This window comes from Acanthopagrus latus, chromosome 21 (genome assembly GCF_904848185.1).
Source record: "Acanthopagrus latus isolate v.2019 chromosome 21, fAcaLat1.1, whole genome shotgun sequence".
NCBI lineage: Eukaryota > Metazoa > Chordata > Actinopteri > Spariformes > Sparidae > Acanthopagrus > Acanthopagrus latus.
Window position 1 is genome coordinate 16,378,195 of NC_051059.1, and position 24,811 is coordinate 16,403,005.

Sequence of the window (24,811 nt, forward strand, 5' to 3'; positions counted from 1 at the left end):
ACCCGTAATCCTCATAATCCACACATAAAAATGACTAAATTTATATCCATTGTAACCCATTATTCTGCTCTCCTCCCGCGCTTATTAGTCGTCATTGTTGTGTCTTGCATTAAGATATTGTGAAAATGTCTGCTGGTGCGTTTGAATGTTGCATAACCAATTGTAGCTTTTAAGCTTTTGATGAAAATTAAAACGCTGCATTTTCATTGCTTCATTGTGTGTATTAAATCACTTATATAACAGAGGAACCCCCCCCCCCCACTTTTTTTTTATTTGAGAGAACTATACAATCACAACTATCTGGGCTCCATGAGATGTAGGCTGCCTCTCACAGCACACACAATGTTTCCATCAAGGACAAAAGTGCTGTTCTTCAGGCTTACGACCAGAGCAGGGTATAATTAGGAACTAAATGCTGCTTTAAGTCAGAACGCGGTCTGCAAGCATTTCCAAAGGACAACCAGTCTTGTGGTTTGTGGGTTTTATCATCAAATGCAAATTGCACAGTTGAAGAGGAGTGGCACTGACTCATAGAGTTTATAATATCCAGGAACCTCATCCGCTAAAACATTCATGCGGTGTAATATGTCAAAAGTAACATATTCATGTTTTTTCCAGATAGTGGACAGGCCACTAAAAACAAGAGTCAGCCGAGTTATAATTTTCTAGACCCCCCTATTTTGTGGTGAAAAAAAAAAAAAAAAAAGAGTACATACAGGAAAAGTCCAAAAGCCCTCGGGATCAAATTTTGAATATATGCCAACAGCAAGGAAGTAAATGTTAGCCTATGGTGTAAAGAATGGCAAATGACCAAAACAAGTACATAAAACAAACATTCGACTGTATTCCCATAATAGAGGCGCTTTACAGAGAGCAGAGTAAATATTATCTGTATATTATTTATCATCCATGTGATGAAGTGTGATCTGCAGAGGAAAGTCTCACTTTATACGACCATTTACCTAAAAATCTCATCCTCGGTGACGCATCAGTCGACAGAGAGAGAGAGGCATTATGATTGCACATCTAAATAATTTAATTGTTAGTTGAATACTAATGTAACTTCTAATTTAAAACCAGCAATGTTTGAATAGAAAAGGGGAACAAGTGTTAAGGATTACATTTGCTTCACAGAGTTTGCAAAGATTTGTGCCCTGATGTATATCTTTATAATTTCAGCATGCATTACAGTGTATATATGATTCTTGTGGTAACACAGGATGCAAAAAGAAAGTGACTTGTTTCACATTCAGATACAGTTGTGCAAATTTGACAGTGTTGGGAAGGTTACGTTTGAAATGTAACAGAAAGGAAACAGATTACTAGTCACCCCTAATGTGGGTTATTGCATTTGATTACTTTTTAACTATTTCACCAACAAATGTTATAACCTCGGTAGGAAAAAATAATTGGAATTTAATGAAAATGTAGGGGCACCCTGGTAGTCCTGTGGCTCTGTTGCTGCATGTCTTATCCCCACTTTCATTTCCTTCCCTGTCCTTACTTTGCCTTTCCTTTCCTAGCTTTCCTATTAAAATAAAGTCTAAAAGCAAAAAATAATAATAATAATAATAACAACAAAAACATAACTATGTAAGCTACTGGATTGGCACAGGCATAATATAGAGCATAGATATACATGAACATCAAAAGAACCAATCAAAAGTGCTCAAAATGTGTGGGCATACTGGTCAGTCAATGGAAAACTGTCTCAAATTTTCTCTTCCTACAAGTTTGTTTTTATTTATTTTTTATTTTTACCAAAAACAACATATTTACATGTGACCCCGCTGGAACCACCAACATTTTGGTCAGTCACTGTAGTTTAAAGGACCACTGTGTGGGATTGAGTGGGTTGCAGATTGCAACAGATGAAATACCCTTCATCCCAGCCTCCCCTACAGTGACCGCCCAAAAAGCTGAAATGCAGAAGACTCCCTCTGAAGCTAGAGTATGGTTTGTCTGTTCCTGGTTACTGTAGTAACATAGTGGTGCAACATGGAGCACCACCGCTAATTCAAAGGTAATGCGAATGAAACGATTATTAGTGGTAGGTGATTATACACTCTTGAAAATGTACCTGTGAATAGATTACAATTACATTTATTTTGCAGTTCATTACATATTACTAGTGAGTCTCCAACACTGGCAACATGATCAACCTTCAGATATCCAGCAGGGGTTGGATGTGTATGTTGGTCCAGGGGTTAATGTACTGAAGCATCTAAATCTGTCTCTGGTGTTGAGACAGATGAAAAACAGTTTCATCTTTATTATTGTTCAGTGAGTGTTAAGGCCTCAGGAGTCCAATCTGCATCTGTGTGCACGTATTCTGCTCATCTCGGAGGTGAAGATGGAGAGTGCTGTCAAATATCCCGGCTATTGTTCTGGCTCTCAGCCAGTGACTGACAGAGTAGAGTCCCAGTGGTGCTCTACTGCCACCAAGAAGCTTGCCTTACAGTTTTCCCATTATCATGTCTCCTGATTCCAAACCTTTCACCATTTAGTGCCACCGTTACACAGTACTTTGGCTACCCTGCTAATTAATTATTAGCCCGAACCAGTCTGTTCTGTTCACCATTTGATCTGGTTAGGGTTACGTTTTGTGATTTGTTGATATTTTAGTGGTCTAAAAATCAGTCCAACAGGTTTCAGTTTGATGTCTTCAAGGGATTTTAATGACCGCAGCTTTGACTTTTCCTGAGCCATGTTTGTTACATGCTTAATTCCTGCTCCTCATGCTGCATGGAGCCTCATAATCATTCACAAATGTTCACATAGTAAATCAATTAATTGACCCTCATGGTTTTTTTTTACACTCACTGAATTGACTCAAGCACAATTAATACTGCACTTATTTAGAAAATTTGAGGTACTTGTACTTCACCCAAGTGTTTCCATTTTCTGTTGACTCCACTACATTTTAGAGGCAAATATTTTCATTTTTTACTCCTCCACATTTATTTGATCATTTAAGTTTGTTTGTTTGGTTTAGTTACTTTTCTGATTCAGATGATTTGTTTATTTTATGGACCAAAAAAAGCAACACAGATTTCAACAATAAGAAAAATGTTGAATGTCGGCACTTAATCATCTATTTATTTCCTATCAAGCAGCTATTGTAAATAAACTTAATAGCAAAAATAAACTTTATGAAATATGGTGTAGGTTTGTGTGGTACATGGTGGAGAACTTTTCCTTTAACTTGACTTTTAGGGAGGTCATTGCAAAAAAGGAACGGCCCTTTGCTCAGAATTACCAGTACAGTCGCCAGAATGAAATGTTAGCATTCAGTGTTTCTTCAAACCACTGATCCACTCACATTCGTATCTGTCGCGAGCTACGTACCATATTGACATCCCTACAGAACATTACCTGTCTGTGTCCTGTGGAGTGAATGGTTTTGGAGTTACATGCGAGAAGCTTGCCAAGCCAGCGGCCGCAGTATGAAACTGAATTTTATCATTTTGTTAGCGTGACACCGCTGAATATTTTTAAGGAGAACTTGGGACATCTCCAGCCCTATTTTTGGCGACCAAAGCAGGTAATTTAAGCCAAAACATGATCTTTTCCTAACCCTAACCAAATGGCTCATGTGCATAAACCTAACCAGAGCCTAAGCAACGTTTACGAGGTGTGCTCTGCCAACATTTTTATCCTGGCGATTGGGTCGGAAATACACGAAACTCGGCTGCAACGCTTGTTCGAACATCTGGTTGAATGCGGGTTCTCTCTTCTCTAGACTATCGTGCGCTCGTCAGGGTTTGTCCACCCCTTTGTGTTTAGACTACTTCTTCATGGTCTGAGATACTACTAATGAGAACAGTGAGCTGTACTTTGACTTGCGATCCGTTGTTGACTTGTTATAGATAATTACACTCCATTGAGCTCAGTGGTGTTTTTGCGGTTCATTTAAACTTTTTGGATACTCCAGTTTTTTGTTTCGAGCTTTCCAATGAAAGTCTACCTCACAAGCTCCAGCATTTGACTCTCGTATTCACTGCAGGGCATTTCAGGAAATGACTTTGGTCAACCACAACTTTTTTCGAAAAAAGAGAGAAAAAAAAAAGGGAAAAGCACAAGGCTGTCCACAATCAAGACTGTTGGTAATGTACCGGAAACCCAGTGTCTCCACTCAATGTATGCATGGCGTCTGTCCACATGACTCCTTTTTTTTTTTTTTTTTCGATGCAGGATGTTTTAGAAATCTCTTGTTTATCCTGTTGCGACAAGTCAACAAATGAACAGTGAAGATATTCATCTGTGGATCCAGACAAGCTAAACTTTCATAACTAAATATAAATCAGGATTAAGTTACAAAAATACTTTAGCAAGCAAACGCTGGAATTAGAAAACTAAAACTGAACTGTAAATGTGTCCACACTCTCGTACTAAATGGTGTCAGTATTTAGTCGCAGTGGTTCGACGCTGTCTTGACACACCGGCCTAAATACAGTTCTCTCAATATTAGTCTTATTTCCGTGCAGAGGGCTGCAGTTGAAGTCATCAAGCCGCAGTTTTGCGAAGACAAATAGAAACTTGTGGTTTGTTCAAGTGGAGTTTGTATTCTAGCGACCGGTGATGAAAACACACATATTTATGTGGTGTATATTTTTCTAATTTTCATTTCATTTCATTTTTGGCCCACGCTCAAAAGCCTTTGACAAAAAGATTACTGTGTTTTTTGAACGAAATGCAGCAAATAAGAATGTCCATGTTTCTCCCTGTGAGGGTCGTGTTTACTTTGGAGGTTTGGCCTCTGGCCAGTGGAGGAGGAATACTTTTCAGAAATAATCAGGGGGCACACTTATTACCCAGGATTCTCCTCTTGAAATGGTAAATGATACTCCTCCCTGCGTCCCTGTGAGTGGGAGACTGCAGAGGAAGGAGAAATCTCCACAGTGTTTTTGAGAAAGAAAATAAACTCCGTGCCTCGTTTTAGTTTAAAGTTTCAGAGGGACCCAACTGCGCCATAAAGGTTAAGATATTTGTTCTTAATGTGCTGGAACATCAGCTTCACTTTGGAGAAAAAAACACTGAAGAAAGGCAAACCGTAACCGATGTGCACCCTGTGATTTAAACGTGTAGTAAAGTGGATGACATTTCCATCCACTTTCAAGTGTTTGACTGACATAGAAATGGCCCTGAAGACACATAATAGAGCTTATTACCAAAAAAAAGGCAGTAATGGCTGTTCTGTCACATGTCTTTTTAGAGCTGTTACCATCCAGATTCCCTGTTTCTGGTTTCGTTACGGTTGAGCTTTCACCCAAAGTCACACCCGCCAGCTATTGAGATGAAAATAGCATGAGCGTCTCAGGAGCGTTCAGTGGAATATTCTATATTGGCATAGTTAGCACTGTAAACAGGTAGTATCTATCCTTGTTCGCCTGCGGTCAAATGTTGTTCCATCTGTGGTTGTTTGCTGTGCAAAGCCATAAACGTCTTCATTCTATAACCTTATTCAGCTCTCAGACTGGACATCCTTATTTCAGGCCTGAAGGTAGTGAAAATATTGATGGATTGAGGTATTATGGTTTTGTGTGAAGCCGATCCACGACAGCTCGGTATTTACAGTCTCAGTTTAATGTCGGAGTTACGCAGTTTGCGTCAGAGACAATGTATACACGTGTTTGTTTCCCGAATTACTCAGCGTGCACATTTAGAGGTTCCTTATTTCAGACTATAAGCAGGCAGCGGAGAGGGCTTCAAAAGTCTGGAAAAATATCTAAACTCTGCTTCGCTGCAACACCAAGTATTGTACTTATGTGTTCTACTAATTATAGCTCTATCCACTGCATAATGTACTTTTTACTTCACCACATTTATTAACAGCAGGGTTGGAAGTTACTAATTCCAACTAATCCAATTACCGTAAACACAGCATTTATTGGGGTACTTGTACTTTCTCAAGTCTGTAATTTTACTCACACTTAATGGTGCACTACACCATGTAATCTACTTAGTTACTTTTAAATACTTGGAGACTGAGTACAATTTGAAGTCATATCTAAACCTTTGATCTACATTTTTGGCCCAGGTTTGGAGATGCGACCGTGACCACTGAGCTGAAACGGAAACCCGTTTGACTGAACACCTTGATAATGCATTAAACATCAACAGTTAAAATGCAACAAATACCCTGAGTAGTGTTTGAGCAGAATACTTTGTACTTTTACTGTAGTATTTTTTCAATACCAGCAATTTTACTTGTGATTGAGTAATATTTGAGTAATGTAACTATACTAAATTACTATAGTTTGACAGTGATGGTCACTCGTTGAGAAATTACATAAAAAAAACATAGAATTCTATTGTAGCTTAATCTGCTTCTTACACATGCAACAGTAATGGTAATCTAATATAGCATAATCATAATATATCATTTGTTCCACTGCTTCCAAGACTTCAACTCATGGCTTACATTGGTAATTGTCATTTTTGTGCTGGTTTGTAGTTTTTGTGAGTAAATCATCATTGTTGTAAATGTCTGTCTCTGTGTTGATTGTTGTTGAGGGGTGGACATAGCTAGAAATAACTTTTTGAGCCTGATCATTTGTTTTATGAAAGTGTTATATTGAATCTAAGGATAAATAGTCAATCTAATAAATATTTCATGTTTAACTTCATGTGTTTCTGTTTGTAGAAGCCCTTGTTTAAACATGAAAAGGCCCAAAAAATAACCTCTCATGTAAAATTAAAGGTGAAATGTATTATTTCAAGTTATTTTCTTGTATTAATGATATTTTTGCTTGTTAATACCTAAATGAGAACATGATATACACAATTGTTGTCTTTTTAAAAGGTTTTACAAATTACAAAAGTTTAACAAATGAATCACACTGGTCAGATTCACATCTCATTTGGAAGGAAGAGATGGACAAATCAGTGGCATCAGTTTGTAGTTACAAACAGGACAAAGTATTTATCACAATAAGAATATCTCCACACCACCTGGTTGTTGTCAGCTAGGGCAGAAGCTATAGTAAAATATGTTTCCGTTTAAATTTATGTTTCATATCAAATTATGAAAGTCTTATTTGTCCTGAAATTGGAGGTGATACATTTTTAAAAGGTTTATTTTTTATCTGTCAGCTTTCATTTCTTTCGTTTCTGCATGTTGTGGTTAAACTGCCGCTGGGCAGATTCATTTCCCATCAACATAGAAATAAGCACACTGCATGTTTTGATTGAATTATGAGCAGATATTTGATTTCTTTACATCCAGGCATGTAATTTGCAGCTGTAACTGACAAATACTTCTGCAGACCGGGAGTCAGCTGCTCGGAGCAAGCGTCTGTCTTGAATTTGAAGTGTTTGCTCTGCATCAGTGAACCAAAAAAACAAGTTTTTTTAGCCATACCTCCAGGCACACTGTATGGCGCAAGCCCACATGTTAGTTTGTGTTTCATGATGTGGACATATATTGCATTTCGCTTTCAAGGCACCATGAAAAATCCCCTATATGGCAGGGTAGAAAATCCTGGTGATTTGTGCGCTGATCTTTACCTATGCTTGAATTTCTATGTTTTCATTTCCACTTTACTTGTCACGCTCTGTTAAAAATGAACGTAGTCATTTTCAATACAGTCACATTTGTCACTGGCCAAAAGTGATCCACATGCAAACAGCGAGCCAGTCAGTGTGACCTATTAGAATGGAAAATGTTTCCATGACTGGAAAAACCACACCTGAGGTGCCACGCCACCCTCAAACAACAGTGTTCAAAAGCTGAGAAAATATAAGGTGCAATAAAATGCTGGGAATAAAATGTCACTTCTGTCCACGTTACAACTTTGTCACGTCTGATTAGTGACCATGTAGAGGATGTAACCGCAGGAACACAAGCCGGGAGCGTAAACAACAAGTGAAACTGATGCTGGTCAGTCAAGGAAAACGCTTTTTTTTTCTTTATTTGCTTCAAAGCTTTTTAAACAGAAATAATCACTCCGCTTCACTCGTGAACACTTTGATGGCTGGACTGTTGCGGTCAAAGTACAATCTAATCTGACCTTCCAGATTCAGCACAGGCTGTCTATCATCCAGGCCACCCTGTTGCTTTCATATTCCATTTGAGAAAAAATCAGCAGTATGTCTGAAGGATTATTTCCCAGAAGAAAACTGGCTTCAGAGCACGCTGTCCGCAGCATTATGGCCAGCGAGACAGAGAGTAAGGATCCGAGGGTTGTGAGGGATGGTTGGTAGACGGTCGAGTTTAGATAATCAACTTCATTTGTATTTTTTCTTTTTGTTTACAGTGGGCTGGTTTACATGTTGAAATAAATGACTCGTTGTATATACTGACCTTTAACCGATATTATTCCTATGTGCCTTTTGAAGTTGATGGGGAAAAAAGTGAAAAGAACATTTTTTACGCTTGCTGTAGGTGTTTGGGTTTTTTTGATGCTTTTTTCAAAAGAGTTAATACGCTCAATGGAAGATAAAAACAACTTCCTTGAATAGGTTCTGATTGGCAATCATTTATCTTACATGGCTGATCAGCTGTTTTCCGCTCAGAGAGAAGCTGTCTGTTGTCTCTCCTGAAGACCACATGATTTTTGTCTTGTGTACTGCCGAGGCCAATGGTTTTATTTCTTCTTCTTCGTTGAGGTTGATTGGTCGTCGGCGAAACAACTGCTTATGTTCCCAGGGCTCGACCTCTTCTTCTTCCGCTCTGTTTATCACAGCAATGTGCGATGTATTCTGCCATCTCCTTATTTTATCATTTTGTCAGTAAACATCATGTAGATTTAGAGTGACGCTATCAAGCTGTCTAGTTTTAGTTATGTTTAAGTTTTAATTTATTTTCTCTTTCAATAAAGAGTTTTCTTGTACTTTATTTACATGTAGAGAACAATGCCATGTTATATGAATAAATAAACTGGTGTGGATTCTTTACTTCTGCCAGACAATATTTCACTGTTGATTTAAACATATTTTGCCTTCTGAAGGCCAAATGATGCATTGCATGATAATGTTTACTCAGAGTCCAAAGTCAGAACATTTGCTTCAGAACCAGATGGGTCCACACATGTTCTGAGTTCAAAACCACATTTTCTTTTAGAATTAGCCTCTTTGGACGGATACGAAATTCAGTCACATTGATTCATGATGTTTATTGATGGAGCTGTTTGTTTAGAGCGTGCCTCTGGCACACTGCTGCCACTTCAGTCTTTCCCTTCATGAACTGAATGTCATTTTCTTATATTTTTGCAGGTTTATGCAGATGATGTGCTCACAAAAGAAGAACAGATAGGCCTGTTGTTCAGAGCCAAACGGAAGTGTGAGGGGAACATCAAGTCTAAGCACAAGATTCCTGGTGAGTAAAGCAACAAGAGTCCACAGTCATGCCAGCAGGGCTGTCAAGCACAGTGGGGCATTGAGCTAAGTGCTAATACTAGTAAACTATAAGATTTTAAAGGGGAATTGTGGTATTTTTTGTTAAACCTGGGTCCTGTATTTACTTGTTTTGGTGTGTAAATCTTGACCAAAAGTTTTGGATTTGTTGCTGTCGATCACCTCAGCAGACAGCTGTGACATGTCTACAATGGCTCCAATGTAATCCTTTGGGGCAACTGAGACTGTCAAAGTTTGATCCATTAATAGTGCTTGTTTTTGCCACTGTCAGATTGAGGTTGTTATTTTAAGTGGCCTTTTTGTTAATAATAAGATGTATAAGAGTTTTTTGTCACTAAAAGCAGAAGTCTCGCTCAAGGAAAATCTTGCAAAGAGTGAGTTGTTGCAGAAGGAGTCAACAGTGGAAATGTTAGTCAGAGAGTCGAAGAGAGGAGTTTTGAGTTCACATAGAGGAGCTGCCAGCAATAATTTATTTCCAAATTCATAGCTGGCGATACAGTATAAATGATTTTGACAGTCCAGACGAGGCAACAACTGTGACGGCTCGGACTTCTCCTCAAACAAAACTTGTGTTTCTGGTTACAAAAAGGATCTTACCCTTTGACAATGACCTAATTCTGCAGGAATCATTTCCCTAATTATGTCAGACACTTAGAATAACAATGTCAGCCTGTCAGTGGCAAAAACAAGCACTTTGAGTGGATGTAACTTTTGAGGGTCAGAGTTGCCCCAAAGGATTACATTGCAGCCACGTATTGGTTGCCAGCTGAGGTGATCTACTGGACTGGTTCCAAAACTTTAGGTAAGTATGAATCATTTATACACCAGAACATCGTAGATATACCGGTTTGAAAATACCAGAATTCCACTTTGGAGTTATGTGTGACATGCAAAACAATCGTATTTGTCATATTTGGCTCTCACTCTCCATGCAACAAAATGCTCCGAGGTTGATTGGAATGTCATTATTTTTCAAGGTATTTTAGACTAATAAAATTTGATCAAAGTCAATCAGATTTGTCTTGAGGGCACTCCATCGTTCAAAATATCACATAGAATATCTTATAGAAAATATCATATTGTTCCTATTGAAGAACAACTTTTTTGCCACTGCCATTCTACACTCGCCATCTGTAATCATTCAACAGCTATTGGCTCTTGGACGAATGACAGTGCAAATCACTAATTAATTGAGCATGTTGGATAGATTTTGGATACATATCCATGAGCCTGTATATCCCTATATATGTATATATATATTTTTTTGTTTTGGTTTTTGGCTTTATTGACAGAACAGCTGAAGTCATGACAGGAAATAGGCTGAGAGAGAGGGGGAGTGACATGCAGCAAAGGGCCCCAAGCCGGGACTCGAACCCGCAGCTGGTGTAGCGAGGACAAAGCCTTTGTACATAGGACGCCCGCTCTACCCACTGAGCTAAATGGCACCCAGGTCGGGTGTATATTGATCAAAATGCCTGCAACACTGTAGGAAACTTATTATGCACACGTGTGAGGTTTTTGTCAGGCTCGTGTGAAGGCAGTGTCCCACTTCATTAGCCTTGACTAGGTCGCCTATAGTGTGATTTTCCACAACCTGCAATGAGCTGCTTTCAAAAGATTTCTGTCAAAGACACTTATGTCAAGGCAGGCTGAGCCATTTATCGCTGCAAAATGGTTTCATTTGTCAGAATTGCACTCAGCTAGTGAGGGGGCTCCCCAATGAATTCCAGCTGGAGCGAGAGGTTCAGCAGAGAGTGCAATAAATCCCCCTGGGGCTGCGCAGAAGAAAAACCTTGTGGATACAGATTTGAAACACACATAATGTTGGCAGGAGATTCCATCAGGCATAGGAGGGGTAGCAGGGAAAAAAAATGCTTGAGTGATGGGGGAAGAAATCAATCAACACAAACAGTGAAGATTACCAGGAACCGGGAACAGGAGCACACTGTAAAGACCACCTTGTTGTCTTGATTGAACGTGATTGTTGATTCTGAGAGGTTTTACTAATCTGTTGATGTTGTGCACACGGAGCACTGATACGTTCAAATCAAATATATTCTGCTGGAGCAGTTGCCACGCAGATGAGTGTATACTGTTAGTCGGTGGTTACGTTATAGAATGCAGCTTTGTTTCCTTTGTCCTCCCCGTGGCTTTCCAGAGGCCTGGACTGAAGGCAAACTGATCCCGGAGTCTAGTTGTGTATTTATGGGTGTCTGAGGAGCGCCATTTTCCAGCAGACCCCAGCATCTACTGTATCCCATTGTGGTTACTGTCATTTTCCCAGTTGATTGTTCAGAGGAGAATTTCGGATTCCACAGCCAAACCAATCATATTATTTTCCCTTTAACCCCGCTGCATTGTGGTCGCATTGAATTCCTCGACCCTCCAAACGATACCCCCATGTAAATGAAACACATAATTAAAAATGTTTACTTCCCGGCTACGAACACAAACGTTTTTTTGTTGACCGTTCCCAGTGCCCCGTGTGGTATTTCCCAACTTCTTATGGTTTTGATAAATATCCACAGATCTCAAATTGGATTTTGAAAAACATGACAGAATTGCTTCTACTGAGTACTGAAGGCGCCAAACAGCTGCTTGCGTAAGACGTCCAGGGTTTATATAACAGCGCTGTTTTTTCTCAAAGCCCATTTAACAGAATGGCCCGAGATGCTAATGCACAGCAGCCAGTCAAATATTAGGCCTCCCTCAGATGAGAGTCTGCGCTGCTCATCTGACCACCATCACCGTTAATCCGTCCTGACACGTTGTTATGACTGGCAAGCCTGGTGTCACACTTCACCAGCACCTTCGAGCGCGTGCAGCAGCCATCTTTTCATTTGCATAATGTTTGAAGATTGAAGCTATGGGTCATAATTCTAAAAGACTCTGGCATTAAATTGCGAATTTCATGCGATCTTACTCAAGGTAACAGTTTGGCATTTTGGGAAACGCGCGTTTGCTCTCATGCAGAGAGTTAGACGAGAAGAGAGATGCCAGGCTCATGTCTGCGTGGTAAATGGATCTGGTTTATCTGATATCGCTTTGCTGGTGTTCCAAAACATCGTAATTAATGTTGTTTCAGGACCATTATTGCGACTGAGCAATCATGCTGGGGAACATCAAAATGAATGTTGCGCCAGGGTCATCATGTCACCTTACCAAACAGATCGGGAGCAAGCTGTCTTGGCTGTGTGGTTTGAGGAAAAATAAAGGAAAATTAATATAAGGACTGCGCTTCCCAAAAAATGTTTAATATCGCCACACAGACATTTCAGGCAAGAGTTCAGGGCCAGAACACAATTTCCAGACTTGCCAGAACACACCCTGAAGCAATGCTGTCCTTCTCGCTGTTGAAGGAACTAAATTCTGAGGATTAGGTAACAAAAATACTTGGCCAGGTTTATGAAATCACGGTATGGGCATTCACAACATTATTTGAAAGCATAACTTCGCCCATATGCATATTTTTTTCCGATCTAAGCTATGACATTTTGAAAATGTGATTCATCAGGCCACGAAGCTAAGGCTAGCAGACAATCAGCATAGCGTTTTATACAGACTTGACACAGCTAGCCTGGATCTGTCTCTAAAGCTCAATAATTAATATGTTGTAGTTTTTTTTTGCAAATTATGCACTGTGTTTTTTTTGTTTGTTTGTTTTTTTTAATTGGCCTGACAAATTAACTTCCTGGTGAGTTGTTTTTAGTTTGTGTGCTATGCTAAGCTAACTGTGTGTTGGAAGTACTTTCATTTTTACTGTACAGACAGGAGAGTTGCATCGATCTCATCTTAACAGGAACTGAACAAGTGACAAACTTGCTCTTTAACTGTATATGTAAGTCAGTCTACGGGCAGGAAAGAAAGGCTGTCGTTTGTCCATGCAGTATAGTGATTAAACAATTTAATCAATAAGTAATTACACAGAAAAGATAACCCTGAACTGTTTTTGATGATTAATTGGAAAGCACGTTGAACGCATATTAGAATATTTTATGACTTTTCATTGACTAAAGAAATAATTGGGGATTAAAGAATTTATGAATCATTATTAATCAAATGAATCTATGATATAAGTAATAGCTGCAGCTCTATTTTAGTGCACTACATATATTCTAATATGCTACATGCCCATCACATCTGACTGTGAAATGCTGTAAATGCTGCTTTCAGGGATACATCAGCACATCGGAGCTGACCTGCATACCTGATGAGGCAGTCACACACTTGACGTGACTCAGGCTGCGTAAGACGGCTGTTTTCTGACCTCTTTCGGAAGGTTGCACATTTGTGTTCAATAACAGCTGAAGTAATTAAGAATGAACACATTACTGTACCTTAATAAGAAAAAAAAAAAAAAAACGAGAGACCCTGGTGCAGTTGCGTCTAATGCCTGTGTAAGCACGTATGTGCTCATTTAGCGTGCCTGATTCAAGATATTTCTACTTAATGGCTCATGAATCGCTCTGACTTCACTTCATTTGAACTTGATCTGAACTGAAGTGTCTCATCTGGTCGTTTGATGGTAATTATGTGGAAATCAAGTTCAAGTTAAAATCCAGTTAATGGTTTCTGTTTTGGTGAAATTTAAGAGATTGTCAAGCTCTGATAAAGTTGGAGGAAAGCATTACTTGTGCTTTCTGATGATCCGTATAAGTGTTTCCCTTGAAGTGGTCGTTAGGCTTTGGACAGAATTCGCTCATGTAATTTTTGTTTGAACTTGTTCTTTTTTTCCCTTGTATTGTGGTGTGACCCTGACTCTGTGGGTTGAGGTGTACTGAGAGAATAGCAACTCGCATGCATTTTTTAGGACTTTGGCTTTACATCTGTATTATTCTTGCCTGTGTCCTGCGTGACCACCCCCGGAGTCTTTTTCTGGCACTGTAAACTCGTGGCTTTCTGAACTATTATAAGAGATGTGGAGTGACGGCTATTTTAAAACACTAGTGTGAAATGTGGGGTTTGTTCTGAGCGGAGAATTTATCGTGCAATTCCTCCTCATTAAGGATTAGACTGATCGAGAGGCTAAAACCTTCGGTGTCCGCTGCATTTCGGCGTTTGATCGATTCGTTTTTATTTCTCATGTGTGCTTTAAATACACAAAAGTCTCCATTACGTGACTGAGACAAGGATTTCATTGAGGGAAACACTGAGGTTTGCCTGGAGAGCACAGTGGAGGGATGTGGGTTCAATGCCCCAGACCTTGCAGTGTGAAAATAGCTCAGCCTTCAAGCTTGTGGTCTGGGTGTAGAATAACATCAGCAATCATTCTAAAAGGTTGCATGTATCATGAGAAAATGCAGTATGTGTTTTGACATCTGCAGGTCAGAATCAAATGAGTCGGGGGCGAAAGACAACCTTATTAAAAACCCCCACTGACATCACTAATACCAAAGTCCCTCCGTAGTCACGTTTATATTTAAATCGTGGTCAAGAAAATGTGCGGGAAATTACGCGTGTGTTTGGTGTTTAATTTAAGCCAGTTAGTAGGTGGTCCTAGCGCAATAAAAAAAAAAAAAAAACCTATGGCAAAAGTGAACAGCAATTCTACTTTTTTACTCCCAGGATGTGTGGTCAGTGTGATTTTCGGAACCAAACGCTGTTTTTCTCCCAACGCAGAACCGTAGGAATCCGTCAGCTCCAGTCGGTCTGCTCTTTAATTTTGCGCTCCAAGTGACAGGCAAATAAAAAGCATGTCGTCATCGCCTTCAGATGTTTCTTTGTAAGTTTGATTACAGGAATGAGAAAATAATGGATCTACTGCAAAGAGAGGATAGTTTTAGTTTTATCCATAGCTGCTTATTAGTGGTCAAAGTGGGGCAGATGTTTTCAATAATACAACACAAATGCCAAGCCATAAGGGGGGCTTCTGCCAGGAATCTGTGGGGAAAGGGACTTCTTTGCTCCCACTATCAGAGAGCTGAGGTTCATGGTTTAGCTGTCAATTAAGGGGCTTTATGCTTTGAAATTGCATTTCTCCCCCTTTGAACCTGCAGCTCTTTGTCTGAACCATGTATAGATGTTTTATTACAAAGTCTCATGTCATGCGATCCAGAAGTTTCCAGAAGTTGAAGAAAGTGAGGCCAGAGCAGAGAAGTTATAATGATACCCTGCAATTTTTAGCTGCAAATGTTCTTCATCAAAATAAAAAAAATTAAATAAAAAATCTCCTCGGAGTTTCATTTCATCAGCCAATCCTGTACATGAACCAATAATGTGTGGAGTGTAATTAAAGAAAGATGTTAAAATAGCTCAAAATGTTCATTGTTTAAGAATTGCAGAGACATTACATATCATGCTCACTTTCAGATTCATAATTCTATTTTGGGTTACTACTAGATGGTGTTTACATGCTTCAGTGCTCAAAATCACAAAAACACACCCACCCAAATACCCATTCTGCTCTGATTGGTCAGTTCTCACACGCCTGACCCAGCAGCAGAGCAGCTGTGCTGAATCAATTCTTATCAAACTAGCCGGCAAATGTGTTTTCAGGAGGGAGTGTTTTCTGGGGGACAGAGGAGCTTCTGTTGTTTTTAACTTTCACAGTCTTTTACATGCAAAAGAACTTACTGTATATAAAACACTGAAGGAAATGAAAAAGCATTTTAAATGTTAAGTCTTCATTAGAGAGTGACACAACACTATGATTATGATAATGAAGTTGAATGCTGATAAAAAGTGTTGATGAATCAATTATTTGACTATTTATCAAATGTTTCCAGCTTGTCAAATTTGCCACTTTTCTATGTTTTACACAATTCAAATTGAATATGTTTAAAGGTTTGCACTGATGGGCATTTGGTTCACATGTCATACACCAAGCAGTTCACTTACTACATCATTAATGAAGTAGATAACTGTCAGTTGCATCCCTTATGACACAGAGTTGAAAATAAGCAATTTAACACAGCACATGTGTATTGTCGTAATAGACTACTTACAATGTAACAATTCATCCAGTGTTGCAGGGAATCTCATAAATGGGATCCATACTGAGACCAATTCAATGCAACCTAAAAAACAGTATGATGCTATCAACAATGTAGCAGTTATGGAAATTTGCTGCAGCCAACAAACAAGCCTTTATGAACACAATAGATTCAGTGGACGACTTGTTTTCAGCATGCTGGGAATTCCACGGTTGCGAGTCTTAACTATATTACAATAGTTAGGAAACTGTTTTGTCTTTTTCTCTCAGGTTGATGCATGTTGTGCTTAAACAAAACAAAAAATAAAATATATAATGTATAATGTACATTCAGACATACCATAACCTCCAAGGCTGCTACACAGCCATGATTTGCATACAGGGTAAAGTTCATGCATCTGGCCTACTTTTTAAAGGACAACTGGATCCTTGAAAACACACACAGCTCTGCTGCCGTTTTATATGCCTATAGCAATGTAATGCTGGAAACACTCTGTTGGCTCTGTTTTTAAAAGTCAGCGCTCCTTCTTTTGTCTCAGATGGTTTCTGCTCGCCAGAATGGGACGGCATTGTTTGCTGGCCTGAAGGGCCTCCGGGGAAGCTCGTGTCCACCGCCTGTCCAGAGTATATCTACGACTTCAACCATAAAGGTAAGACCGGCCCTGCATAAAGTCAACAGTCAAAAACCCCGAAGCTCATTTTCAGTTGATGAAAGAGCACCAGGCCTCGGGTGCTACGACTGTTCAATCATACCTTCATCATACCATCTGACACATCTACAGAAGCCCTGAGAGGCAAGAAAGTATAAATTCATTGATCCATTTTTCGGTTCCTATAGTTTTTATATTAGTTTTGTCAGGATCACCTTTTTGTTTTTCACCGGTTTTGTAATACTAATTTTGGCCACTAAGCCAGGTTCTGAACAGGACTGACAGCATTCATGTTCACTTTCCAGGGGAGAGATAAGTTCCCGATACACTGTAAACACAAGGAACTATATTAATATAACATTAATGTTATTACTTGTATAGTGTGTTATATACTGTGTATAGTGGTGAAAAAAATATATATATATTTTTTTTTTTTTACTTTTTTCACAAAAGAAAACTTGCCTCTCAGGGCTTCCATAGAAACCTGTTTTCAAACCTGCAATTCATACACTTATTTATCTAATTTATATAATTATGCAGATTTGATAAAGATACAAGCTGTGGATGAGTAATTGATTGTGCTGGCAAACGGCAGGCTGTGAAATCTGTAATTAAAGATAGACTTTTCTGTTTGGTGTCCAGGACTAGCGTACCGTCGGTGTGACAACAATGGAACATGGGAGCAGGCCTCGATCAACAAGACATGGGCTAATTATAACGAATGTGCAAAATTCCTCTACCATTACAACCATAGCCACGAAAAGGTGAGATCCGTCTTGTGACCATTTCCATGCTCTTTGACTGAGTTAGTTACTTTCATCCACAATAATTAAAAAGCCTCTGTGCATGTATCATCAAAGTAAATTGCCACTCTTTAGAGAAATTGCACCATGTTATCCTGCAATTACAGTCCCCCCCTTTTTTTTATGATACACTGACGCCCTGCCTTCTCAGTATATGTACAGTGAGAGTGAACGCAAATTATATCTAATGAAATGTCGAGATGGTGACAGTGGGAGATAATGACAGGATGGCAACGCGGTTGCTTTGTGATAACATGAGGTTACAATTAGCTAATGGTATGATCGAATATAAACTGGAAACAGTGTCACATTAGTCGTAATTGCAAAATTGTGAAAGGTCTCAGAAAAGCCATGACTCAACCTCAAAGCCGCCTTTAGAGCAACAAGACGTGGATGAGAAGACACTTACATCAAAGGATTCTGCAGTGTGTCACGGTGCTTTCCTGGTAATGAGGTTATCAAGCTGAATGAAGTAGTGCCGCAATGCCTTTAGAGGATACCAGTAGGTGTATAACCCGCCCTTAAATATGCTTACAATGTGCCTAATCTTACACCACACATTACCAATACTGTATACTGCCTAAACATTACAATAAAGCTTAACCATCTGTAAAATAGAATCTAAACATACTCAGCATGTGAGGAGCCAACCCCGGGATCATAAATACCATGAGCACTGACATCACCATCACAACACGGCGCATGTTGAGAAAATTGTTTTGTAAACCAAACATAGAGGCCTTTTTATAACTGCCAGCATCCCCAAGTGACCAACAAAGGTCGATGTGACCCTGATCGCGGTTGCTCCCGTCGTGTTTCTTTCTCCATCATTGTGTGAGGGTCAGATGTCAGAGCATAACACTGCCAGGGAACGGGCCCACTGGGTATCGTAAGAAGGGTGGAAAACAGCTATAACCTGGCTGTAAATGGAGAAATAGCACGTACTCAGTCATTATTGTGTATATAATGTATGAACAAGTTATTTCTTGTATAAGTAAAACTGCATCATGCTCATTAACGATGCTGACGTGGGTTTATGGAGCATTTCAATTATCTCGCATACGGCCTGAAAAATGAATGAGGTGTATGATTAAATCAGAGTCTGGTGTTAAGTGGATCTGCTGTTCATTCCCTTGCTTGTGGTTACTCCAATATGTATATATTTAAAAAGGAATAAATAATCAAGACAAAAACAATTGAAAAATGGGAAACATACGGTGAGTTATGGTGGTGCACATACATATACACAGTTTTGTCCCAATAGTCATATGTGAATAAAAGGAATGTATTAAATTATTACTTTTTTAGTAAAGAAAAAGTGAGACAGTGAAAGTTATCTGTACAACTAGTACTTGAGTAAAAGTCTTACATTATCTGATATTACATGTATTTTAGTATTAAAAGTAATTTTCCGTCAATCAATGTACTGATATATCAAATTACATATATTATGTAATTAGGATACAAAAAAAGTTGTAATCAGAATTCAGATACATTCAGCTAAAAAAGAAGGATTACAAACAACAAACACTTGGAGAGTCTCACACAGCATCACTCAGGTCTCAAGTGAAACTAAATACAACATATATCAAAATAAAGGTTACATATAAGTAATTGTATGTTTTTTCTCGCCTTTACTTGCATATATCTCATATTGAAGTAAAAAAAAATCTGGACGTAACAGAAAAGAATTAAATTGCATTACTCTCATATTGTGATAATGGGATTACATTTTTAGCTATAACTCTAATTACATAGGTAATGAGTTCATGTTTCGGAATACATTATTAAAGTAACCCTCCCAACTGTGGATATACATGCACACATATACATACTCACCTTGCACACATAGAGGGAATAAAATGACCAGCTGCTTATTGATAAAAAAACAAAACAAAAAGAAAGCACACTCAGGATTTTTTTGCCAAAGCCTGTCATACTTTGATTTTTACCCATGAAAACGCCACACACATTTTCCTCTCCCCAGCTTGAATGTGGTGCAGAGGATGTGGGCATAACCTCATCAGGGCGCCCTTCAATTTCTCCCTGACTTCAGATGTTTGTGTTGATGGGCTCCCGAGGGAGCGCTCGCAGCAGTTAATGACAAATACATATGCACGAATGAAAAGCCCCACACAGGACAACTGCCATACCGCCGACCACCACCACAACTTAAGACACCCGTTATTTTGGCACAGGACCCCGACGCTAAATGATAACAGCAGTGGAGTATCTGGTTACATCACACAGAGCTGTTGGCCCCTTCAGCGTGTTGACGCACAGAGGGTCTGGTTAGTGGCTCTCCTTACAGTGTCCTCTGGCTGCCAGCTCACTGCTGGAGGATCAAACTGCCCCACCCAGACTCTCTCGGCTCTGCCACCCGTGTCAGATGCTGTTTCTATCAGTATCCTCTGGGTGCCTCAGACAGCTCTGTCACCAAGTGGCAAGGAATGTTCAAACGCACTGAAATTAACATATTTTGAAGCTAGGTTTTTAGGGAGGCAAAGCCAATATGCCAATATAGTGTGAATGTTTACTCTGCCCCTTGTAAAAATATGCTCTTTGAAATAAAATCACTCATATAAAGTAATGGTGTCACTTAAATCTGAACCCTTTTTTAATGTAACTGAGAACAAAGAGCTTACTTAAATCTTGAGAGTGTTGAACCAGGTCTTAAAGGGTCGTAACATCTAAAAAAAAGAAGACATATCAGAAACACTAAAAGTGAATTGAAGTCTGTTAGTATTCGTGGAGGTAATGTTTTCTTTAAAAAAAGATAATATTGTGTACGCTGACTGAATAATGTCTTTCAACCTGAATCTTATACATTTTACATGATCTTACAAATATAGGTTATAATAAACAATACAAACATGTTTTTCACTTATATCCTGTTCTTACAAAAAAAGGAACCAAATACTAAGACTCAAGGCAACAGACAGGAGACACAAAGAGTGAGCTTTAATAGAGTGAAGAAGACGAAAAAAAAAGATAATGAAAGTATTGCAGTAAAGGGAAGGATGTGCTGAAGGATATGCTGAAGTTCTTCGCATCCGTTTTGCTGCCCTGCTGTCATTTCTCACAAATGATTCTCTCCCAACAGGAGGTCTTTCACCGACTATATCTCATCTACACAGTGGGATACTCCATCTCTCTGGGATCACTCATGGTGGCTGTCCTCATCTTGGGATACTTCCGGTGAGTTGATGCCGTCAGTAGAGTCTTATCCAATTAACAAGAGTCGCTCCCACAAGAGGGCTTTAGACAAGGGTCAGAAATTAAGGTTAGAGCAATTGCAGAAGCGATCAAAACAGTGAGTCCACTATAAATGTTTGATGGCATGATGGCACAATTGCTTTCTTTGCCATTTTATCAGTTGAAAACACACAGCGGAGCAAAGAGCACATTATTTTCATGATGATATAATGGAGAAAAGAGGCTTTATAACGCAAGTCATGCAATTCAGCCGAGCTGTGTGGGCGTGCAGTGTGGTTTATTTTCTGTCACAGCATCAGCACGAAACATGTACGCTGTGTAAAATATTGCTTTTTAACTTTGACTCTGCATCCATCATTGTCTGACATTAAGGTTCTTTGTTATTTTCATGCTGATTTCACCACCACCCAACCGCCAGAATAAATGTTAGCTAAGTACGTTTTTGCAAAATAGATCTTTGTTTGTAGATCTTTACATTTGTTTGAGTCCAATTTTCTATTTCTTTGGCTTTACATTTTGGAAATACAAGCAAGGCTGGAAATGGCCCAGGTGCCCTTAGAAACACCTGGTTCTGTCACCATGAACACAGCTGGGAATAGCCCAATAAAAGGTAAAAAACAAAAAATACCATCTTGCTCTTCACAAACAAGGCTGGAAATGTCCCTCATTAAAAAAAAAAAAAAAAAAAAAGGCTTGTCACAGCAAACATGGCTGGAAATAGCCAGATTTCTTTAGAAATATATTCCGATTTGCTCTCAACAGGCATGGCTGGAAATTTCTCCAGGTGTCATTACAAGCATCAACAATAGCCCGGTAATTGGTAAAGAATTATTTGTTATTGTTTCATTCTCCACACAAAAAAATGGAAATGACCCCAGGTCTCCATAAAAACATTCAGCTTTGTCACCGCAAACATTGCCAGAAGTTCAGATGAGTTCTCCTTAAAAATAACCTGTGGCGTCACGCTTACTTAGATTGAAGCGCAGTGATCCATCGTCAAAAAAAGCAAGTAGTTTCTCACATTCACATGATGAAACACAGACACAAACTTTGAGACTTGCACTCTTGCCGCCTGTAGCTCCACCACCCTCCCCTCCACTTCCTGATGTGAAAGCCATTTAAAAAAACATGTTGCCACGTACAAATGTGGACATATCTGTGGTTTACAAAAACCTCAACTGCTCAATTGTGACTGGGCTGTGATATTGATCTTTTTATTCCACCAAGCTGACAAAGATTAGTTGTTAAAACACATAGTGTTTACGTCAATCCCTTTTTTTCTCCCACTGGAACATAAAAAGGAAATGAAGAACGTTCTTCATGAGAGATGTGCAGAATTTAGAGTAGTTATCGTATTTGAACAGCTTTGCTTCTCCTATAGGGTGACAGAAGGAATTTCCAAAGATGCTGCACACATCAGTCTTATCTTGGCTTGGTAGTAACAGTGCATAATTGGAGAAAAAAAAAAACCTGAAAAGAGGTTGAATTCATTTATTCGGAGTTCTGATTTTTCCCAGCTGATTAATGCATGGCAGACGTGTCATTATTTGCTTATTTTGTTTAGCATAGGGAGTATCAGGAATCGATGTGAAGGCGCTGTTTACCCATGTTCCCACCAGCGTGACTTACCATACAGGCAGGCAGTCAGGAGGCTGCAGGAACGCTCCCAACTGGCACCAGGAAATCTATGGGCCAAATGAGTTTAATAAGTTATCCCAGGGGCCCATCTGACATTCTGGCTCTGTGCTCCGCAGCACTCCAGCCATGTCTCCCCTTCAACATGTCAGCTTGTAGACAGGAGAGCTCATAAATGTTTTCCAGAGAGAGAAAGGGGATATTTCACATCAGCAGTTGTGTTCAGCACTTTTCACCAGGGAAATGTACGCTAAATTAGTTTCCGCCCACCACTCCTAAATCAATGGTCCTCTGAGGGACGCTTGTCAAACATTCAGCTCAATGATGAGGCTTTAGAGAAAGAAATTGTTAATAATGAATTAATATTTTCTGTATTAATTACTTTTTATGAGACTAATTTGTGTTGGCTTTTGGATTTCATTAAAAAGCTAATGAATGTTTAGTAAATATTATCTTTTTTTTTTTACTTGCCTTTGTAGTGACGCAACCTTTGTGGCCATTGATCCCAGCAGCCTGATTCCAACACTGGAGCGTGAACTCAAACGCTCAGACAGGATGTTTAGGAAGAAAATGATGACAGATAAACTCGTGCTTGTCTTGAAAGGGAAATGTTTCTGCTTTTTCACGACACATGCTTGCAATTTTGTTTTTACAGCTCACTTTGAGCCGGCGAATTCAATATTTGAGCGTTTCGAAGCCACTAAATCTCAAGAATGTGTTACAGTCAGCGTGGAATTCAGCTGGCTCTAATTAGAATGAGCATTGTTCATGTGTGTGTGTGAAAAGCCCACACGCGCTTCCACTTTTTTTTTTTTCTTTTTTCTTCAACAGATCCATCCTCTGACCTTGCCACTCTTGTTTGTTTTCTCCCCAGACGATTGCACTGCACCAGGAACTACATCCACATGCACCTATTTGTGTCCTACATGCTCAGAGCTATAAGTATTTTCGTGAAGGATGTTGTGCTCTACTCTGGATCAGCCTTGGAGAACATGGAAAGAGTCACGGTGGAAGACCTCAAATCCATCACTGAAGCACCGCCAGCCAACAAAACACAGTTTGTAAGTGCACCAGTACACTGAAAACATCTATAGACGTGCTCGACATGAAGTATTCTGTCCTTGAAAGGATTTTTTTTTAATTGCTTTAACAAGGAGTAAGATACATGCATTAGCTGTTTTCATGTGACAATACACAGTATTTCTGTTTGGATTATGGTGTGAAATTCATAATCAAACCAATCTTTCCATCAATGAATTTTGTCGCTCGTTCTCTCCAAATAAATTGTAATTGGATTAGTCCCCGTTTGATTGCATTACAAGCGCAGATAATTTGACTTGTGGTGTAGATGGGCGTTTGCTTCCAAAGAGGAAGTGGTATTTTGCAAAGTCTCACCTGCTTTTCCAGTGCTGGAGCAAATAAACTGTACTTTTTGTCCCCATGCCAAGCTTTTACTAGGCAAGAACTTGGCTTTCCCTCTCAGAGTCGAGTTTAAAAAATGGGCACTTTTCATGCATGCTTTAATATGCAAACAAACAATTTTTCGCAATCTATTTAGTGGGCACGTTTATCCTGGGGCTCCCCAAACTGAGTTATACGGGATTAAAAAAAAAGCCATAAGTAGGTGACTTATGTGACACAATGAAGGAACATAGATGTTTGTACTTGTACATGCTGCATACTGTAGCATGTGTCATAAATAGGACCAGGCGAATATTGAAGATATATTAAAGGAGACCTATCACGCGTTTTATTTTTTCCTTTACTTTAGTGTTGTACATACCATATGTTTTGCATGTAAAAGATCCCGAAAGCTAAATAGGTCCAAGTACGCACCAAAAGAAGTTCCTCTCTCCCAAAGAAAACACTCCTCCTGAAACGCCTCATCTGATTTTCGTGATTTTTTTTTTGGCTTCACACTACGTCATCATGTTGCACATTTGCATAATTTATGCCTATTGGCTATAGTTTGGAACATAAAAAAATTATTTAGCATGGCTGCACTGTTGTTGTTAGCTGTGTTGGCTCAGCCGTGTGTGAGCTGACCAATGGAAGGAGGCTGAATTCAGGAGAGCATTAAAGAGACAGGAGCAGAGGGGGAATATGGTGTGTTTTTGAGCACTAAAGCATGTAAACCTATTCTTGTAGTAAGCCAAAATAAAATTATGAACCTGATAATGAGCAAAATATGTCTCATTTGATAAAAATGTCAACTCTGT

General features: G+C 39.2%; 1 protein-coding gene across 1 annotated transcript in view; it reads left to right on the forward strand.

Annotated features, from left to right (window-relative positions):
* pth1r (parathyroid hormone 1 receptor) overlaps window positions 1-24,811 on the forward strand; it is a 52,424-nt gene that overhangs the window by 17,184 nt on the left and 10,429 nt on the right. Inside the window, exons 2-6 of the mRNA XM_037085115.1 lie at window positions 9,217-9,319; window positions 16,828-16,938; window positions 17,581-17,702; window positions 20,845-20,939; window positions 23,467-23,653. Of these exons, the coding sequence (XP_036941010.1) occupies window positions 9,217-9,319; window positions 16,828-16,938; window positions 17,581-17,702; window positions 20,845-20,939; window positions 23,467-23,653 (618 nt within the window). The remainder of the gene's footprint in view (window positions 1-9,216; window positions 9,320-16,827; window positions 16,939-17,580; window positions 17,703-20,844; window positions 20,940-23,466; window positions 23,654-24,811) is intronic.